This window comes from Alligator mississippiensis, chromosome 12 (assembly GCF_030867095.1).
Source record: "Alligator mississippiensis isolate rAllMis1 chromosome 12, rAllMis1, whole genome shotgun sequence".
Classification (NCBI taxonomy): Eukaryota; Metazoa; Chordata; order Crocodylia; family Alligatoridae; genus Alligator; species Alligator mississippiensis.
In genome coordinates this window covers 4,131,380-4,152,268 of record NC_081835.1, presented here as the reverse complement: position 1 = coordinate 4,152,268, position 20,889 = coordinate 4,131,380, and the positions used below count along the sequence as shown (strand labels likewise).

General features: G+C 44.1%; 1 protein-coding gene across 21 annotated transcripts in view; it reads left to right on the top strand.

Annotated features, from left to right (window-relative positions):
* The window catches only part of MAGI1 (membrane associated guanylate kinase, WW and PDZ domain containing 1), a 410,797-nt gene that overhangs the window by 371,550 nt on the left and 18,358 nt on the right, over positions 1-20,889 (top strand). For 17 of the 21 annotated variants that reach the window (XM_019499610.2, XM_019499609.2, XM_019499608.2 and 14 more), the window contains 5 exons: positions 5,604-5,820; positions 11,737-11,814; positions 15,415-15,506; positions 16,450-16,642; positions 18,619-18,912. In XM_019499610.2, the coding sequence (XP_019355155.2) occupies positions 5,604-5,820; positions 11,737-11,814; positions 15,415-15,506; positions 16,450-16,642; positions 18,619-18,912 (874 nt within the window). The remainder of the gene's footprint in view (positions 1-5,603; positions 5,821-11,736; positions 11,815-15,414; positions 15,507-16,449; positions 16,643-18,618; positions 18,913-20,889) is intronic. The other 4 variants (XM_019499601.2, XM_019499612.2, XM_019499611.2 and 1 more) reach the window with 1 other exon arrangement.

Sequence of the window (20,889 nt, the reverse complement as noted above, 5' to 3'; positions counted from 1 at the left end):
CTAGACTAGATGTGACCTCCTGAGGTCCCTTCCAACCCTCATTTTCCATGATTACAATACTTCCTTCCTTGCACAGGGGCTGGGCAGTAGGGTGGGGGATCGTCTAGGGAGGACCCTAAGCCTGGTTTATCTACTTAGCTTATCTGCTGATCTCCTCACCCCTCATTTATCTCCTCCCCCCCAAAAAAGGAAAACAAAAGTGAGCTTTTTCCCACAAAAGGGAAGAAGCTGCTAAAAACACTGTTTTTCCCCCCTGTTTAGGTATAGGAAGTGCTTGCACTAGCAACTAGTGGACGGTATGTTAAAACAGTATATCAAGGCAGCTTATTGTAGTCTGAAAGATTTAAGGATCCTGGCGTGCAAAAGTAAATGAACAAAATGATCAACTTGCAACATACAATCCGTCATTTCGTCTTAAGCAAAAGAATAAACACAGTAACATTATCAATGCAATATTTATAGCAGCTTCCTTTGCATAGTATAATAAATGGAGGTTTCATGTTTAACCATGTTAAGAAGCATAGAAAGAAAGGGTTTCAAGACACAGTTGCATCACCTCTAAGATTCGCCCTCCAGTCTCTACAGCCTGTTCCCAGTTGGGGTGGGATTGCTAAACCAGTTGGGGTGGGATTGCTAAGGAGCTCCCTGAATAGTGCAGATATCACATCCTCGTGGCACAAAACGCCCCAGTTCCCTCGGTACTCCTCGAGGCAGGGTGGCTGCACCTGTAAGATCCCCGACATAGTGTGGCTGTTGTCCTTCTCTTGCCCTCGCTCTTCTCTAGGAAGACCTGACCAAATATTTACTTCTTGATTAATAAATGAGCTGCTACTAAAGCAGCATCACACAGTCAGTTCTTAGGTTCGTAGACTGACCCTAGCCCCAGCTTGCCTTTTCTGAATGGCCTTAAAGAGTGAACTCGAGCAACTTCAGTGATTTCTCCAGCTCCTCCACCCAATTTGTTGCCCATCCTCTTCCTTTCCTCTGTCCTAATGAAGCACCAATGCATTCCTGTCCTCAGCCTGCTGCCAGTGGTCTGTTTCTTAAACATGCCCTGGTTTTTAGCTGGTTTTGATCCACTAACTTACTCCCATCAGGCCACATCTGTGTCACTGTGGGCTTTTACTACCAGAGGCAGGCCTGGAGAAGAAATGTTAGGCCCTTGGGAGGTTTGGTGGTACCACCACAATGGTGCTACATGTGTTGTCTGCTCTAAAGAGAATAATGTATGTTCAGACACAGGGAAAAGAAATAACTGCATTTCTGAGCGGGTTTTTGGAAGGTTTTACATCTTCCATTGTTATTTCATAACTATCAGTTGATGTGTTATGACCTGAGTTCAAGGTATTCTTCTCTGTTCATTTGCTTGGTAGAGTTTTTCAGGTTGGAGTGCAGGGCCCAATTTGTAAAATGTCCCAAGATCAGATTTTTAAGTTTTTGTGTGCGGAGCTGGCTAGAAATTTTCAGGAAAAAAAACCCTTCCCTCTTCTCCTCCCCAGAGGAAATGTGGATTTTTTTTGTTAGATGGACATGTTCACAGAACATACCTGCTTTCTATGGCTGTGTCTGATTGTCAGCGGGAGAGCCAAAAGTGAAAAACCTTGACCAAAAATTTAAAATCTTTCCATTTTCTACAGTTTGGGGTCAACATTTACATTTTTCAAGGGGGGCGGTTTGAAGAAAAGTAGATGAGTTCTCCTGAAACCATTGAAGTTCGTTCTGCTCACCCTTCATAATCATGGCCAGATCCACTGCGGGCCTCAATTCCCTCCAGCCACCAAGATATGCAATGCAAGTATAAGAGCTAAGGATTTTGAGGAGAGCTAATGCTGCCTCCTCCCCTGTTCCCTGTCTCCCGACCCGTCCCATCCCCTTCTTCTCTTCTCTTCTCTTCTCTTCTCTTCTCTTCTCTTCTCTTCTCTTCTCTTCTCTTCTCTTCCACACCCTTGTTTCAATGTCTAAAGAGAAGCATTTTCAGGAGAGTTCAGCCAGGCTACAATGCATTCAGCTTACAGTCTTGCCCTTCGGCTCGTGTGCATTTAGCTGGTGTCAGGATCTATGCTGAGCTATTTTTGTCAGGATGAGGAATTGATTATCCGGACAAAGTGTGTCCATGATGCATCCCTGTTTACGCACAAAGGGGGACGTAAAGGCCTTTTTTCCAGAGCACTAGGAGCAGAATCAGTGGGCCGTGCCCACGATCACAATTTCTGAGCTTCCTTTTCCAGAAAGTCCTGTCCAGGTCTCCCCCAGGGTCATCCTCTTCATCACTCCTCTCCCTGTCTAATAGCTCTGTCCTTGCTGCCTGCCTTTGACACCTGCAAGCACACATTAGTCCCCCGACAGCTCAGGCCTTGAGCTTCTGTCCCAGCCTTGCTAGTGCCTTGGGCAATGGCTTTGCTCGCTCGGCTACCACTACCCAAAGCAGCATTTAATTGCTCCTGTGTATAGGCTTTCCACAGATCTGTTACTGAGGGTTGACATTGGTGCCTTCCAGCACTGCACTACTTTGCGAGGCCTCTCCACTCGGATATCTCCCCTTCCTTTTTTTTTTTTTTTTTTTTTCCCACCGTGTAAAAACTGCAAACTCTTTTGTATTTTTCTTTTGTCTCCTGTAATCCTCTCACAGCTTTGAGAGAGGAACAGGGGATGGTGCAGTGCACAGCGTAATCCCGTTAGTTTTCCCAAGCGACTAGATTTGGATTGGCATTGTAAGCACATGGAAGGCTGGCTTCTTCCTGAGCTTCGTGGAAAATATAGCGAGTGAGATTTGAAAGGGTATGGCATAGGGGAAAGATGTAGACAGCTGTATAAACCCCACAGGAAACCTACCCTCCCTACTCCCTGCTCTTGGGTCACTACCCTGGGAAGGGGGCTTTTACCTTTACCACGATCAGTGGCCCAAACAAAAACTGTAGGGTAGTTTGTCTACAGCTTTCGCATTGCAAAAAAAGGGAAAGCTGGTTGACATGAAGAGCTCGTGGGAAGAAGAATATATTTTGGGGAAGATGATTCTGATAAAGGCTTTGGGAGGTTTTGCAGGCTTACTCCCTCCTGATGGTTTAGGCGAGGAATCCTGGAGGTCCTTGGGTTGGGGTTGGCATGTCTTTGGGCCTGAACAAACATTTCATTTATTCCAGGGTAACAAAGAAGTGGACACACAATGCACAGCCCTATAACGTCGTAGCTCACTCAAGAGCAGTGTAGAATTATGATGGGGGAAAATCAGGGGCAAAGTTACACTGATGTGAAGTAAGCCAGCATAGATGTCAGATATCCATGGCTTATCTCAGGGAAGCCATTTGTTCCGGGTGAACAGGATACTAACTCCCACTTAAGGGTGAGGCGCTACAAAAGCACATAAAGGAGTATGAGCGCGTCCGTTTGCTCCAGACAGCAGTGTGATTTGATTCCCGTGTGCTCACTTTTTGTCGAAGACATGGGAAGACCGAAAGAAAGCTGAAGTAGCTTGCAAAAGTGTTTGGTGCTTCTTGATGAAAACTCCATGGAAATGTAAAAATCTCAAGTACCTACACAAAAACAGTAGTTCAGGTAGATCCCTTTTCACTTCTGAGCCCTACTAATGTAGCAGACGTGTATTGGTAGGAAAAGGTTTGTCTCCAAACTTTTTGATTAAGTCATAGATGAGGATACATGCAGACTCCTGGCAGCCACAGGCAAACTTTTATTATCGGGACCTTCTTTGCCAGAGATAATGATAATAATATTTGAACAACAGAGAAAAAAATTACCATTTTTGGGCCCCCTTTCTGTTTGGGCCCCAGGCAACTGCCTGGTTCACCCGTGTCTGGCTCTGGATACTTGGGCACGTATGCAATTCCTTGAGTGACCTGAATGGAAATCTCCTTACTTTTTATTGCTGTTTTTTCTACATTTAGAATTTCAAAGTTTGAAAAAAAAACCTGCTTTGTCTTTCACACTTAAATAATTTGTATTCATTTGCATTGATGACCTCAACGAGATTGTTTTTAGTTTGGAATACACAAAAAGTTCCATTTAGATCCCCTGGGCAGAAAGGGACTTGAGATCTGAATGGTAGTTATTAATTATTTCATATAATAAGCTACATAAAGGTGCCTCTTCACAAAGAGGTTGTCCATGATGACCTTTTTGTTGGGTCTGTTCAAATCTTTGGTGAAGTTTTCCAGGTCTGACTATCAAGTTTCTATAAGCAAGTTACTTCCAACAAGATGGACTTCAAACCTGGTGTTCACAGAAGCCTTTTTATTGTCTTTTAGTCGTTTGCCCTTCCCTTACATTCCCTCCAAAAAAAAAAGATAAAATACCTTTTTTTTCCGTTAGTAATAAAACGGTGATTATTCACAGCTCAGATGCTTTTCAACAGAGGTCTGCCTTAAAACTGCTTTGTTCATAAACTGGTATTTTGTGCACAGGGAGGTCTGCATGTGAATGAGCTTCTATTACCACTTAGAAAAACGACAGTGTTTGAAACGGGTTCAGATATTTGTCTTTGAAAACTGGTGGCTGAGCAGTCTCAGCAGGTATGCTTTGCTCAAAATGACTTTAAAGTACAAAATTAATTTCATATTCAAGTCAATGGAGATATCATTTAAAGAGGTGCCAGCGATGGGTCATCCACTTCAGTACAAGTCTCGAATGTCAGAGTAATTTGTGCTGCCAGAATCGCCACACCTCTCAGCCTACCCCAAAACACACACAAAGCTAAAAATATAAATGGAATATTCTTGAGACAGGAAATATATTAATTTAGGTTGGTCTTGAAAAACTCAGTCTGACGACACTGGGTTTGCACGAGCATTGAATTTCGGTAGCGTTGGTTGGAGCTTCCTCTGCCTGAAGAAGGGTGTTTGTACCCAAAAGCTTGCAAAGAAGAATGTTTTCAACTATTATTAGTTGGTCTAATAAAAGATATCAGATTTACACAAAGAACCTTGCCTGCCTTGGATTTAGGTAGACACACACGTTTTTTGTTTTTAAAATATTTAATTAACGAGGAAATCAAATCGCTCATTCCGCACACGTTGAGGACCCAGTTTGACTATCATCAGAGCTCAAGGAAATGCAGATGTTATGTTTGAAGTCTCTTCCTAACCCACTTGTTGCAACCTGGGCATTGGAAAGAGCTGTGAACATACCAAATTATGGACCTACGAAAGGCTGCAGTCCTTAAACCCAGTAGCAGCTTAAGTGCACATTTTCCAGCTCGCCTTTGTGGATTTAAATTAGACCCTTCATATTACCTGAATACAAGTTTTTGCGGCTGAACACAGAAAGGGAGGGGGATTCAATTGAACCAAGTTACTTATAATGCAATTTTAAATTTGTTTTATGCCGAGATGTGGAGGGCAACATGTTTTCTATGATTAATTGCTTTCCATTTTACATATCTCCTTCTGCCCGTCTGTCCATCAAAATCTGTCATTGGGGAATTTATCCGCACTTAGCAGTAACCGGTAGCAGCCCATGTGTGACATTTCTTTCTTTCTTTCTTTATTTATGTGCATGCAGAAAGGGAAGAGTGGGGGGGAAATGATGGAAAACACCCACTTGAAGACCAATAACCGTCTGTTCCCTCTTTCTCGGCTTGCTTTTACTTGCAGCAACCACTTGAAAGGAAAGACAGCCAAAACAGTTCTCAGCATAGCGTCTCTAGCCACCGCAGCGGACACACCGCGTCCCCCATTCACAGCGCTCAGGTGCTTCCCGACTACCCCGCCACCGAAGCACCGGCTGTGGATCAACCGGACAACTCTGGGCAGAAAAAGCCAGATCCATTCAAAATTTGGGCCCAGTCCAGGAGCATGTATGAAAGCCGACGTGAGTATTGAACAGGTGTGGTTGCTAAGACTACGGTGCTGGCAGCCAGTCTGATTTTTCTCCGTTAGGAAATGAATTTACTAATTTTTTATTTTTTGTGTGTGGAAAATAGAGGACTAAAGTCATACATGTGGAAGAAGCTGAGAGGATCAGCGAATTATGTCTGATCGACATTAACCAAGGGTCAGGTTTTGTCTTGGGTGAAGAATGAGCTCAGGCGGCTTAGACTATAGGTTTGTGCAAGGAACAGTAATACATTTCAAATATTAAGGTCCTTCCTTTTTACTCTTTTTCATGCATCTTTAAAATGGGCATTAGGGAGATTTTTTTTCAAAAGCAAGAGAGAAGAGTTTAGGTGTCCAACTCAAATTTCTTCTAGTAGAATAAGACTTGGCTTTGCCACACATGGAAGCGGCAGGAAACGAGAGAGAAATTTAGTTTGCCGAAATACAGGTCAGAGGCTTTTTCCTTCTCGCTCCTAGGAGGAAAAATGCTGCTGAGTCTTTTGGCCTTTACCGGCATGTACTACTGTAACAATAGAGAAATCAAACACATACAGTAAGCGGCTCTCTGTTAATAATTAATACATGCACTTGGCTAATAGTTCAGCAGGGCTTTGACTCCGCTCCAAGAGTTTAAAATTGGTTTCAATCAGATCTTCCTCTGTAAACAAAATGAGCATGCTTGCATCTCTCTAATTACGCTGTCTAAGGCAGAAGAACCTCTAAAAGCTTCTCGGAGCAAGAGTTGAAAATAGAAGTACACTTTCAGAAACAATGGCTATTTTAATTGGGGGCAAGGGAGCTTGAAACTCTTATTGCTAAAGGAACATGTTAGAGAGACCGTTTTTAGCTGTGGAAATGATGAAGAGCTTCATAACACATTAACTAGAGGTTTGTGCAACCAATATAATATCCACATTACCCCAGAATGGACAGCAGAGGCTTGATTTTTATTTTTTTATTTTTTTCCTTCCAACCAGTTGAATCACTTATAAATCCTATGGCGAGGAGAAAAATAATAACTCATGAGTCAGAGGCTTCCTGGCTGAAGATGCGTCTCTCCGGATGCGATGTCTCAGCAATGCAGTTTCTGCGTGGCAATCTTTTCTCTTCCAGACATACTTGTTCTGGCCATGCAGGCCCAGGTTGCTTTTTCAGCCTTATTGGCCCCTCCGGTGGAGAAATGGGGGACGTGGATGGTCCTCTCATCCCATCAGGAGTGGATGAGGGCCATGTAGTCCGTGGCCAGGGCCACTTCCCCCAGAAGCCTTGTGGGAACCGAATCCCCTCTGCCCCTGCAGCCTGGCTGTGTAGAAACCATGCTGTCATTGTCTTGGACCCCCTGCAGCTATTGAGCAAATTTCTAATTAACTGTTTAGCTCATGCTAATTAGTCATTAGTGTTAGCTCAGCAGCATTAACTCCTGCCTGGATTTCTCAGTGGAAATCTGTGGGATGACTGGCCCTCTCTCCCCTCCAGCTCTGCAATTCGTCCTCGTCCCCAGTTCTCCATCTCCAAGCCCTGTCTCTAAACCCCGGCTTCTTGCTGCCGCGTTTTCCTCTTTCAGCTTCCCTCCTTTCCCCTCTCTATCGGCGCGTCTACACGAGATGCTACGGCGCGGTCGCGATGACCTACTGCATCGTAGCTTGTTGCTGCCGTGCACTAGTGTTGCCGGGCACTAACCGTGATGCGATACTACTGCACGTTAGCACCAGGAAAAAACGGTGCAATGACAGTGCTGCATGATAACGCCGGTTGCTGCACAGTCGTTTAGTACTTGCATTTAGGGCTTGCTAAAGTACTAAATGACTGCACAGTCCGCTGCATGTGCAGACGCGGCCAAGTCCACCGCACGTGTAGACGCAGCCACCATCATGCCTCCACATTAAGCATGGGCCTGCCTTCTCCTCTGTCTGTGATCCTCATCTCCCACTGACAAGGGTGGGAATCCTGCCTTCTGACTCCTACTTGCCCATCCCTTTTCCCCCAGTTTGACACAGCTTTTCAGGGGGAAGATTCACCTGGACTTCTTGGCAGCTCTCTTAGGTATGCGCTGGTGGAAAGATCCAGGATTTACCTTTGCTGAGCCCAGACCTGTTTCAACCTCTGAGTCAGCTTCAAATCGGGCAATGAAACATGACCATCCTGCCTCTTCCATCTGCTTCCTTACAGCTTGGCTTTGCTGGGTTTCGTTGTGAAAGGCAAACCAAGATAGAAAAGGTGTAACCTGGAAGGCACCTTATTTGCACGGGGGGGTCAGACCCAGGCAAACTTGATAGTTGAGTTGACAAAGATTTTGGACTCAATCCTGCTCTTCTCCCCCCATAGTCCTGGGTGGTGGCAGTCCATAGGATGACAGAAGTAAATGGGAGAGCTTGGGTGCCAGGTACCCCATGCTAAGCTATTTTATTCATGCTGTGCTTAACATTTTGGCCTCAGTAAGTTACAGTACACTCACAACATAGTATTTACTGGTACTTCGACAGTTAGTGATGCAGAGATGCCATCGCTTTAAGCTGAAAAGGATCCCTTGTCTGTGGAGTGACATGGTACCCCTTTTCCCATCACACCCCTTCCTGGGCTTGGAAATATGTCTCATTTCAATAAGTCATAAGTAACCCTCTAAAACCACAGGTCCCAAATGGAGATGTGACACTTAACGAGCGGATAGTTACTCATTTATCATAGCTGGATTTAATGTGGAAGCAGACTTGCAAGCCTAGCACTGGGTTTCTTATGGAAACTATTGCTCTAAAGCATAGTTGTGCACAACTTACTAGAGTGCAGACGCACAACTTATTCCTCCTTTGTATTGCAAAGTGCAGATGCAATCCAAGCATCATGCGCAAGACGAAACCTTTGCATGGAGTAGATTTGCAATAAGTAGTCCATGAAGTGGATTTAAAAAAAAAATCAAAACATCTAACATCTTTGAAACTATAAGTGCATGTTGAATTTTATGAAGACATCAAGGAAGGTGGTGAGGTCTTAATGAAGGAGTTAATCCACTAGCAACTTATGACTGGATTTTGGCTCCTTTTATCTTTGACTATAAAGCATGCAGAGATGTCTTGACGCACCTTTTGAAAGCAGCGGATACTAAGAAGAGATTGATCCTTGGACCATGTCCCAGTTTGGGCAAGAGTTTTATTCCAGCAATAATATGCAGAGATTTCATGTAGTATTGCAGTGCCATCTTCTTGAGGATGGGAACAAAATCACCTTGAAGGATACTAAACACCTGGGCAGCTCTTCTGATTGGGAGCAAATTTCACCCATTGCATTGTCCGCTATTCAAGACATGGATAGGGGCAGCAGTGAGGTTGTACGGTGTGGAGATAATCTTTTCTTCCTTTGCTGAGCGCCCTTTGGCTACTGAAGCATATCTGTGAAAGGTGATATTTGGTTCCAAATGACACATCCATCGCCAAACCATATATTTTATCTTTAGATCGATCACGTGTCTTGTGAGATCACGAGGCACTTGCCTCCTTTGCTGATGAGAGCTATACAAGCATTGCCCTTTCCTGGGTATAAAACATTGAATCAGGATTCATAGCTCAAAAGCAGTATGAACAGACGGTGTTCTCCAAAGAAATACTTTCTGTGCCCTGGCCTTGCCGCATGAGCAGCAAAATAATAGCAGTTTCATGCATCCAGTGTGAATTAATAAGTGTGGCAGCATGTGATCTGGGGATCAATCCTGCAAGGTGCGGAGGACCCTGGCCTCAATCCAGCCAATTTCAACTTCAAGCTTTGAAGCCAGTGGGATTACTTAGGTGCTTAAGGCTTAAGCTGGGCTCAAGTGCAGCGCACTTGACTGAATCAAGCCTTTGCAGAAGAGAGGAAGGAATATATAGCTTTCAGCTGAGCGACTCCTGAAACTAGATCATTTGGCGCTGATGATAATTTGCCATTTGATTGTGTTAGGTTGTAGCAGTGTGGTCTCCTCTTTATGCATAGCTTGTTATTGCTAATTAGACTTCTATATGTGTATCAGAGGGGAGACTTTAGCATTGAGTTAAAAAAATGGACCGTTTCCAAGATCCGGACATTACGTGCATGGAGAGCCCTCGGTGGAAGAAGCTGTAATTGAATAGATTACCGGAGCCCGATGACTCTCACATCCTGTACCCTTTTATTGAAAATATATTTTTATAATATGCTTTTTATATTTCAATTTATTATTGAACTTCCTTGAAGATTAACACAATCTGTTGTCAAATTTTTCTCTTGTGGCCTGATTGCTTTGCAAAATACCATATCCTACATATGGCCATCTGTCAAAACAGCAGTAACAAAATGAATTAATCTGAATTGCAGATGTGTTAATGAATCCCTTTGAAGGACTTAAACATTTAATTAAAAGTAAAGCGGAACACTATAGAGTAATTCTGAAGCTTTTAAACTATTCTGGTTATCTTTAAGACTGGAATTTTATTTTCAGGCACAACATGTTTTTTTTTTTTGTTTTTTTTTTATCTGTTGTAAATCTGATTAAAAATACAAACAAAGTTGACACAGTGTGTAGTTTTGACTTGACAGTCATTAAATAGAGTTTTAAGATATTAACACCATGGTATCAAATGTTTCACACTCCATCCCCCCGCCAAAAATACACTCCGGAAATTGCCGACTGCCTTGTGAGCAGACTGGCTTTAAAGACAGTAGTGTAGAAAAAGGGCCCTCTGTAAGGTCATGTTCTTGTATTATATTAACATGAAACAAACAGTTACATTCATGCGCTTGGACACACAGATGTGCCCGTGCCCTTAGAGAATGCCTTTTTTTAGAAGGATCTTAATATTTCTAGCATGTTGCATGAGCAGAAACGGCTGCAGAGCAGGTCTAGTTACAAAGCTGATTTGTGACCACATGTAATGAATGATCAGCTGTCACTAACTTAGTCCTGGATCTTAGCAAGGTACCAAGTGCTTCCCAGACTTTACGTGCGTGATGAGTAAAATTGCCAGTGCCAAGCGCTAAAAAATGATGAGGGTTTTTTTCTAATGATTTATTTTAAATAAGAAACACAATTAGAATACTTTTTTTTATCTGCTGCATCTTGAAGGTGCATTTCTGTCATATTTTTCAAGTCTTTTTTCCACAATGGGAAGGGCTAGAAACTTTAGCTAAAGGAAGGAAAGAAACCATACCTTTGCTTCTAATAGCCTGCTCTAAAAACTGGGAATTTAGGAAGAATACAAAATATGAAATCCACGCTCGAACTGCAGAAGTATTTGACCCTGGAGTCATCCCATTGGCTTCAGCAGAAGTACCGATGCTTAAAGTTAGGCACGTGCTTAAGTACTTTGCTGAATTGTGGCCTAAAATACTTTGATGATTAACTGAGCAACAGTTATTGTTGAGGTTGACCCCCTATTAGACCTTGTGATCTGTGCACGGCAGATTTGTTCTTCCAGGCAAGTCTGCTATTTTGTTAAAGTGATATTGCAATGGGAAAAAATAGATGGTATCGTACATGTAAAGAGAGGGGTTAGAGACGACCGAGTAACACTTAATTAAAATGAAGTCAAAGTGCCTGAAAACATTTTTTCAGTTTTCAGCATTCACCTTCTTGTATTTATAGTTTCTTCTAATGCTGGACATAAGATTTCCCTCTCGCAACCCCAGACCCTGTGCTGTGATGGTGGAAGTGGTTTACGTGATCTCAAAAAGAACTTTGTAGAAAACTCTTTTTTCAAGTTTTTTTCCAAGAGATTCATGCATTACGGGAGGGCGGGGGAAAGTTGAATAAGCCAACCGTTGTTTTAATCCACAGTCCCTGTGACCTTTGCAGTAGTACGTGCAGAAGCCTAACAAAATATGCGTATCGGTTGAGTACGTTTTAAGTGAAGCTGAACAAGAAAGCAGATGCATTAAGCTTTGCAAAATTGTAAAATTGATATTGCAGCTATGTCACCTTCGCCTGCAACTGGACTGAGCAAGGGTGAGAGAGAGAGAGAAATCAATTCCACGAGTTTTGGAGAATGTAAGGATGTGTTGAGAACGTGTCTTGTGTCTCGTCTCGTGTCTCGTGTTGGTATTGCTGCTACTCTGCCACGGGGGGCCATTTGTGGCCAAGGGTGGTTCAGAAGGGCAAAAGGCAATGGCTAACGAGGAATGAAGACACCACGTAGTTGCTTTGGCTTTTCATTGGCAAGCAACAGACCGTAGGCACTTGCAGCACCTCCATCCACTCTGATAGTCTTCCACGAACCTGCCCTACAGGGCCCTGTTGATGACATGGAGTCAGTCTACGCCACTGGTCTCGTTCCTCTTCACCGCTTGCACAAAACTCCCTTGACAGCTTTTGCGTGTTATTCGAAACGGTGGCTCCTAAAAGTAGGTTGGCAGTCACCACCCATCTAGGCTGACACTAAGGCGGTCTTCGAAGTAGGTGCACCTACTAGGGAGTTGGATTGGAGCTCGGCAACTGAACGAACGCATCCGGGAGTCCTCTTTCTGTACCAAGATTCAGCAACTTTTGTTTTAATCCACAAAACGTTCTGCCTGAACCTTGGGAGCACTCTGGTTAATTTTACAAAGCAGTTACAGTCTTGTGTTACTCATATAAAGTTGTTGCGACTGAGCGGGGGAATGGGGGGGTTGTTTTAGCAAATTGGACTCCATCAATCAATCGCCTAATTGGCAAATGGATGCAAAAGCTGCCAAGGAAGTTTTGTTTGCCCGCCCACCCTGTGTAAGTGTGTGTTGTGTATGTTGTGTTTGTGTCCCCCCTTCCTGTAGTCTTTCGTAGTAAAATTCATTGCTGGGTAAATGCACTTCGTGGTAGACCTTATGTTTCATTGCTCTGGTTTGAAGCACACATTTACGCCTCTGTTTGTGTTACCTTGAGTGGCTGCTCATAGACTAAAAGGTACCTGGATGAGGAACATAAGGCAACGTTCGGCAAGACTGTAGATTTGGCAAATGTGTGAAGCGATGCTGAGAAAATGGGCCCATGCTGACAATCTCTGTTGAAGCCATTTTGTTTCTGAAAGGCAGGGCATGCCCTCTAATTGGTTTAGCCAGAGTCTGCCAAAAAGCCTGTGAAATGTTAGACAGAACTTTTAGAAAGTGTCTGCATAGTTTCGTGCTTGGATTAACTAAAGACGATGACAAACACCAATTAATTTATGGTCTAAATTCTGTTACAGGGGATGTCCTAATTTATAGCAAATAGCCTTCAGCCACGTAGTCCTGACTGGTAAAGACTACCAACTTCCAGTCTGCTCATCACTTCTATTATTTAGTAATTGTATTTGGAGAAAAATTAGTTTATGACTTCAAGAGGTGATGCATATGAATTTAAGCTTAGTTTTTAACCATAAAGCAATCAAGTAAGAAGGTATAGGACGGAAAAAAAAAAAAAAAAGAATGCATTTCAGTCGAGGGGTGTAACAAAATCTGAATAAAAATGCCAACTCCCTGACACCCGGGACTTGCACTCACCTGTTCATTGCATTTCCACTCTTCCATGTTGCAGTTTAAACTCATTGGTGAGTTGCTGAAAGAGGAAGCATCAGAGCCAGACTGAAGTCTACTGTATAAAGCACCAATCGATTAGACCCAAACCTTTTGTACGACAGACACTGACAGCATTAAATGCAATAAGAACCCAATCCTGAGCTCATGGACATCAATTAAAAGATGCTTGTCGACTTCCGTGGACTTTGGAAAAGGCCTTTAATGAAGAGAGCTAGTTTACTTGTTTTTAGATACCGGCATTGATTTTTATTTGATTATCAACATGCACCCCAGCCATAAATATTTTCCAACGTCCTTGATATTCATATTAAGCATCATTCCTTTACCAAAGATGCAAACAGCTGGCCAATACAAGAATAACTTCTTCTGCCATTAATTATAAATCATGGGGGGTTATTACAAAATTAATCAGTGTTACAGTTACTAACCAATAAATAGTAAATGAACCTGAAGGTGTCTTCTGATATGATTTAATGTTAACAATTAATTTTGCTTTAAAATTATATATATATATAATATATATATTAATTATATATGTATGTGTGTATATATATATATATATATATGTGTGTGTGTGTATATATGTATATATATATATATTTGGAAAGAAAGCACAGATAACTTCATTTAAATTATCTGTGTTCAGTTGCACTTCAAGGTTATCCCTTTAACGTATGTAATATTCAGTGTAGACATTTTGCTTGTGTTCCATACTAAGAAGTAGGTATAGTTGGGCTCTTTTGCATTTCCAGCTGCCTTTGTCTGCTTAGTAGAAAACGAGACGTTTTAAAAATCCAGGTCCACAGCATCAGCTACATTGACTTCGCTGGCACTCCTCCGATTCACACCAGCTGAGGATTCATCCCCTAGCTATTTCAAGAGCCATCAGCTACGAAACTATGCCCTACAAAACCTAATGATGACAGTAGAAATCATAACAGCAAGCTCTTGTTTCTTTTTTTTTCTTCCATAAAAAGAAAAGCATCTGTATCATGTTGCTAATGGCATTATCCTCTCTTATAGAGACACGTTTACAAAAGGCTGTTGGACTTATTAGCGACTCTAATACAGATGAATACTAATACCATGGTGCTAAGCAAACAGCAAGAGCTTGTAGCACTTCTCAGTCTCCCGCCCGTTGTTCAAACAGAAGCCATGGAGTTATTAGCTGCAGTTTACAACTTAAACCTATGAACGTGCTTAGTTACACCTTGAAGCCTTGGACCTCTCTGACTAGATATTCCCAGCTAGCGAGCCTTGTTAAGGAGCAGAAATCAGAGCAGCATACCTAATAGATAACTTCAGGACCCATCACCTCCTGCAGTCAAATCCTCAGAAACAGTGGAGGGTGGAAGGATCTCTGGCAAGGGTAACCTTCCTGCAAATTTTTCTCCATTCATGCTATCCCTGGGTGGGAAGGGGTGGAACAGGTTCTCAGCTGCTGCTTTGCTTTGAGATCTGCCACCCCCCGCCCTACCCCACCTCCGAGAGCCATAGTTTGAAGGCTGACAAGGCCAGAAACGAAAGGCTTCCATCCTTCTGTCCTAATGTAGCAGTGACAAGTCAAGGAGATGAGTAATTTCCCCTCTACCAATGCACACATGCATGTGCATGCACACTGTTCTCTGCAGGAAGATGCATCCGGGTGTTGATCCAAACCCCCTGAAGCCAATGCAAAGACTCACAATGATTTCAACGGGCTTTGGATCAGGTCCCAGGGGAACGTAAGCAGAGCATTCATGAGGGAGCTCCATGGGGGTCAGGTGGCTTTCATCCAGAGTCTCACATGGAGGCAAACTGTAGATGATGGTTAGTCCTTCATTGCATTGCTTCTGCAATGTTTCTTTGCTCCGAGTCTAGTGGTCCCCCCCTGTTCTCCCTCATTGCTGGTGAGTTGTACCTAACTCCACAAGTCATTAATGGGACTCTGTAGAAACATGCTATTTGCTATAAGCGTTGGACCTTAAATACGGCGTCTTGTCTCTGGTTTTATCACTCGTAATACAAGAAAAATGATAGGACTTGGAGGACTTTGGGTTTAAGCTGACAGCTTTCCTACTAAAGGTTGTAATAACATTTCTCTTTCCTTCTGTTCCTTCAGTTCCAGATTATCAAGAACAGGATATCTTTCTATGGAGAAAGGAAACTGGCTTCGGATTTAGGATTTTAGGTGGAAATGAGCCTGGAGAACCGGTGAGTGCTTTTGAAAGGGGACTTGTTTCCAAGTCCCTGCCAAAACGCATGCAGGCATATCCTGCTCTCTCCATTCAGTCCTGAACAGACAGCACCCATCCAAATACCCCAGGTTCGGAGGAGACTAAAATTCAGCGCTGGCCCCGTGTGCATGTTACAGGCTAGGCCAGCCCCCAGATCTTAACACATCCCCACAGAGGTGGAAAGTGATTTTTCCAATCAGTTTTTCAGTAGGTTCCTGTTTTACTATTTGACCTTAAGAGCAGTCTCTCTCAGTCTCTTTTATGTTTCCCTGAATTAACTTGGTTTCTTAGCTGTAAATCTAGCATCCCGGAAAGGTGCCAAACTAAAAGCACCTAATTTTCTGTCTGTTTGCTGAGCAGGTCAAGCATACAAAGTGTCAGCGCGCATTGCTGCTGGCTGCCCTGTCGACGTGCTTCCTGTCCGTTTCTGGGGAGAGGGAGGTCACGGTTTCCTTTCATGCCACAGCAGCGTTGCTGAGCTCAGCGGCGATAAACCGAAGCCAACCTGTTGCATGTGAAAGTGGAGCTGAGGTGATGAGCTCTGGGGCCAACGAAGAGATTGATTTAGAGTCCAGATTGCTTCTTGGTCTCGCTGCTCTGATTGACGATGCTATTGCTAATCGTTCTGTGCTGTTATTTAGTCTCTTTCGGGAAACGCATCCTCTCAAGGCAGGTGATGAGCCAGAGTGAAGGGATCTTGCACGCAGTTATATCCCAATGATAAAGAACAAGGGAAACACCTGGTTCTCCTTCGTTTCACAGAGGGCTTTATTCAGAACAGCTGATGGATGTTGGTCACTTGTGCCCGCTGCTGATTTGGGTTATACACAACCCAGGGCTTTCAATTTCATTCCCAGTCCCCCCAAGCTTCCTTAGCCGTCTGATTGTTGAATACATCCCTTTTTTTTCTCCCCCAATAGATTTACATTGGTCACATTGTACCACTGGGTGCTGCCGATGCCGACGGTCGCCTGCGATCCGGAGATGAGCTGATCTGTGTCGATGGGACTCCTGTGGTTGGAAAATCGCACCAGCTCGTCGTCCAACTTATGCAGCAGGCTGCCAAGCAAGGCCATGTCAACCTCACTGTACGGCGCAAAGTTGTATATGCAGGTACGTTCAGTCTGATTGGGAGGACCTCGCTTTTTTATTTTCCAGTCTTCATCCAGGGAGTTTACGGGTTAGAAACCCTAAACCTCCATCTCAAAACAGTTGTATTTCCATTTTTATAGTAAGTGTGAATGCAGACGTTATTGCACCTTCCAGCTGACTTTTATCCTTTTTTTTTCTGGCTTTTTGAATGCTTTAAAATATGACACATTTTAAATACGAGTATCTTTAGGCAAGATCTGGGATCTTTTCTCTGCACACCTTTCAGATACGGGTACGCTATTCATTCCTAATATGCTGCAATTAATAGCTTGGTTGTATTACAGTGAGTTCTTGACGCTCTGTCGTGCACCGGTTTTACAAGCACGCCGTAAAATAGTGCCCCTCCCTGAAGACCTTTTCATTGACATAGTTAAAACACGGGCTGGGAAGGGAAAGAGAGGCACAGAGAGGGGAAGGAAGTACTTTGCTAGTTCAGTGATGGAGCTGGGAGTGAAATATATTTACAAATGAAGTCACGTTTCAGTGCCCTGACCCCTGGGCCGTGCTTCTCTGGTAGAGAGAACATTAAAAAATGATGCCAAGTGAGAGTCATTTGAAATCCTCTCCTTTATTTTTTTTGTGTTGTAAGTAAGGTTCCAGTGGTTGCACATTCACAAATTGATGCAGGACAGAAATGTATCCTTCGCTGCCAATGAACAGGGCCCGAACATGGAAGAACAGCCGAGCCAAGAACAAAGCATGGTTTTGTTCTTGCAAATCTACAAAAATGTGCTGTTATTAAAGAAAGCGGGGACATGACAACGAGGTTGCTAGATGACACTTGATTTATGTGTTGCTAGTGACAGTTAATAGTAAGTGCTGGGAGTTCCTTCCACCTCAGTCCAAATTTCAGAGTTGGATCTTGGTCTAGGCCCATTTCTAGACAAAAAGGATGTGGAGCAGACTTCCAGGTGAGGTGTCAACAAAAAGACAGGGAATGATGTACTTGAAGCCTAAAGGAGGATCAAAATAACCTTCAGGTTGAAAAGATCCTTGTTTCTCTCCACTGGACTTTGGGTGGACTTCTGGCAGGCGGCATTACATCCATGTTTGGTTTCTTTTCCTTTATACTGTCAAAATGTAGTGCGAGTGTACCCCATGGAGCTAATGCCTCTCAGTTGTTTCCAGTCTTACCATTTTAGATAGCCTAAAGAGGAGCGTTTTGCAGAGTTAGGTTTACTTGACTTCTTTATTGCATGTAACCCAGGCTGGAAACAATCACAAAAAGGGTTAGATGGATGAAATACATATATTTTTGTATCTAGGGACTTCTCTAAATGTGGGATTATTCACGAACAACTACTTGCAAAGAACTGCGCAGAGGAACATCTCTTTGGCAATAAGTCCATCTTAACTTAAGGGATGACGTTGTGATATTCAACAGAAACACGCTGAACCCACGTGATTCAGATCTGAGATGTCAGTGAGGTTCACACACAGAGTTACACTGGTTTCACTAAATCACAATTTTAGGATATAGGCATGGAAATAATTTACCATAGGCCAATTAGGGGTAGGGTTTCCCCATTTATCAGCTGGTCCGGGGTAAGCACCTATGTGCAAGCTCTCACCTTGCAGTAATTGCCCTTTGTTTGTGGAGGGCTAGCCCATCTTTCACTTCACAACGAATTGTTCATTGCTCCGTTGCCTCTGTAAATTAGCATGAGGCTTCAGTGTGCAACTTGTGCCACGTGAGAGCATGTTTGTGCGAGTGTACAGGGGTGTGAGTGTATTTCCAGGGCCGTTTCAGTGTGCAGGTAACGACCAGCAGCTCCAGCAGCATCTGGCATGAGCAGATGTTGACCCAGTTGGAAAGAAGCCTGTCCTGCCATTTATCCCAGGCCCTTTATTTTTTGTAGCCGAACTTCATCTCCGTACCGCTAAAAACACCAGGGCCGTGCCGCCGACGCGGTGAGAATTGTGCTTTTCTCTTGCAGTTCCAAAGGCAGAGAACGAAGTCCCTTCTCCAGCCTCCTCGCATCACAGCAGCAACCAGCCTGCTTCCCTGACAGAGGAAAAACGTACCCCGCAGGGAAGCCAAAACTCCTTAAACACCGTGAGCTCCGGCAGCGGCAGCACCAGCGGCATCGGCAGCGGAGGGGGTGGCGGCAGCGGCGTGGTCAGCACGGTGGTGCAGCCGTACGACGTGGAAATCCGGCGTGGAGAAAACGAAGGCTTTGGCTTTGTCATCGTGTCTTCTGTGAGCAGGCCGGAGGCAGGGACGACCTTCGGTAAGTCCTGAAAGCTGTCGCTCTAACGAGGCGAGGGGGTGCATGCTGCGGTGCACCGAGGCTAACGAGGGTGTAAATTAAAATTCATCGGTGCCATATTTGGAGGCTGAGAGTTAGTAGGTGCTGCCTCCTGGGTTTTGTTGAACCCTGGGATCCGAGGAGTGGGACCTTGTGAACTCTGACTAGCAGCAGAGCCAGGAGTGCTAGTGCCTGGCGTTCCTTGGGATCGCTCTCGGGCAGGTCGGCAATAAGTACGAATTGAAATTTTAGATTTCTCTCCCAGCAGAGGAGTAGGAGGATCCCAGAAAAAGGGATCATTGAGTCCAGTGGAGCAAATAACCTAGCTGAAATGCTGCCTCTGATCCATGGAGGGCCCGTAGATTTGCAACCAGCCCCTCCTAAAAGTGATTAACTCCTGTCTGCATTTCAGAGGGATGCTCCTAACTGCCCTTAAGGGTATGAGCATGCTGATCGCTAGGGATTGGTGCATTATTAGTGCTTGCTGTGATGGAAGATAATGAAAAGTTGCATCAAAAATGATAGCTCATTACCTTAGCTTGGCCTGCCCTCCATCTCCTCCTCCCAAGCACATGGTTGCATAGAATAGGGAATAACAAGTATTTTTTTCCTCTGCTTCTTCAGTGGATTTGGCCACTTAAAGGCAAGCACATGCATCAACATGGCCTGTTTGTGCATACCTCCCTGGGCCGCCTTCTAGCTGGGACGCTGCGTTGCAAGGGAGATTTCTAATTCTTCAACCAGACGCTAAGAGGGATTGTTGGGAAGAGCAGTGTGAAATATAAAATATACTGCACTGTTCCTCCCTGAAGAGACTGTGATGAGCTCATGTAAAGAATGATGTTCGTTCTAGGCAGAACCATTAGCTAAATGAAAGCTGGTGTAATGTAACCTCTCCAGGGGTTCCTCACTTGATATATTTTGACCTGTGACTGTGTCTCCTTGAATTTTCAAGTACATCAAACTCTTTCCCGATACTCCGCATGAGATGCTTTGCCCTCAGCTATGCAGTGCTTGCCTTGTCCCTGTAGTTTTTGTGCCTCCTTCATGGGTTGTCTTTAGAGATGGGCTGAACTGGTATGGAAGCTCCCCCTGGTCCCGTTAGTGTGGGGTTTCACATCCATGGTCAATACACTGGATCGACTAAATATTCATTTCTGCTTCTGAAACCCACACGACCTCGACTGAAAGCAAGCCGGGCTTTGTATTGCAAGGAGAAACTTGCTTGCTGTTAAGAAACGGCGTCCCGTGTCTAATCACCCTTGCAGCAAGTCACGCGTGTGCCTCTCCAGCCTTGTCACATTACCTCATATCCCATTTTTAGCCCTTTCTTTATAGTTTTTTCAAGTATTACTACATCTGTAACAGCGCATATCTCTAAAACTACTAATCAAATAAAGGATTACGGCCGAGCTGCGCAAGCGCATCTTGAGGATGGATGCATGGTGGATACGGCCGTCATCTCACGCCGCACCATCTCATGCTCCAGTGACTGGGATATGTATATAGGGCTTGCCAGCAGTGCAAGGAAAGCTGGAGGGGTCATATGTCCTGAGTTGCGTGCATCCTCCATTTGCAGGGCCAGGTGACTGTTGTGAGCTGTCCTGCGTCTGCTGTGCATTCATCCCAAAATGCCCTTGCTGGATGCATCTCGGAGACATTCGGACTGTTTTGCTTGTGGTTTTAGAGCTGTTGAAGCCAGGGGTCTGCATTCAGTCCCTGCTTCTCTTCCCCAACCAAATCAACTTTTAAGCTCATAAAAGGGGAAGAATGAATAGTGGTTATGAGGTGGTGGGTGGTACCGAGCAGGTCCCGCATGTCAGTCTTGGCCCATCTCTAGTGGTCCTGTGCCTTCCCTAGTGCTTCCTTTGTTCACAATGAAAGAACTGGTTTCTCACTGCTCACCCCACGCGACACTGGTAGATTGGGTCTTTGTGGTGAAAGTGGGAGTTTGACTCC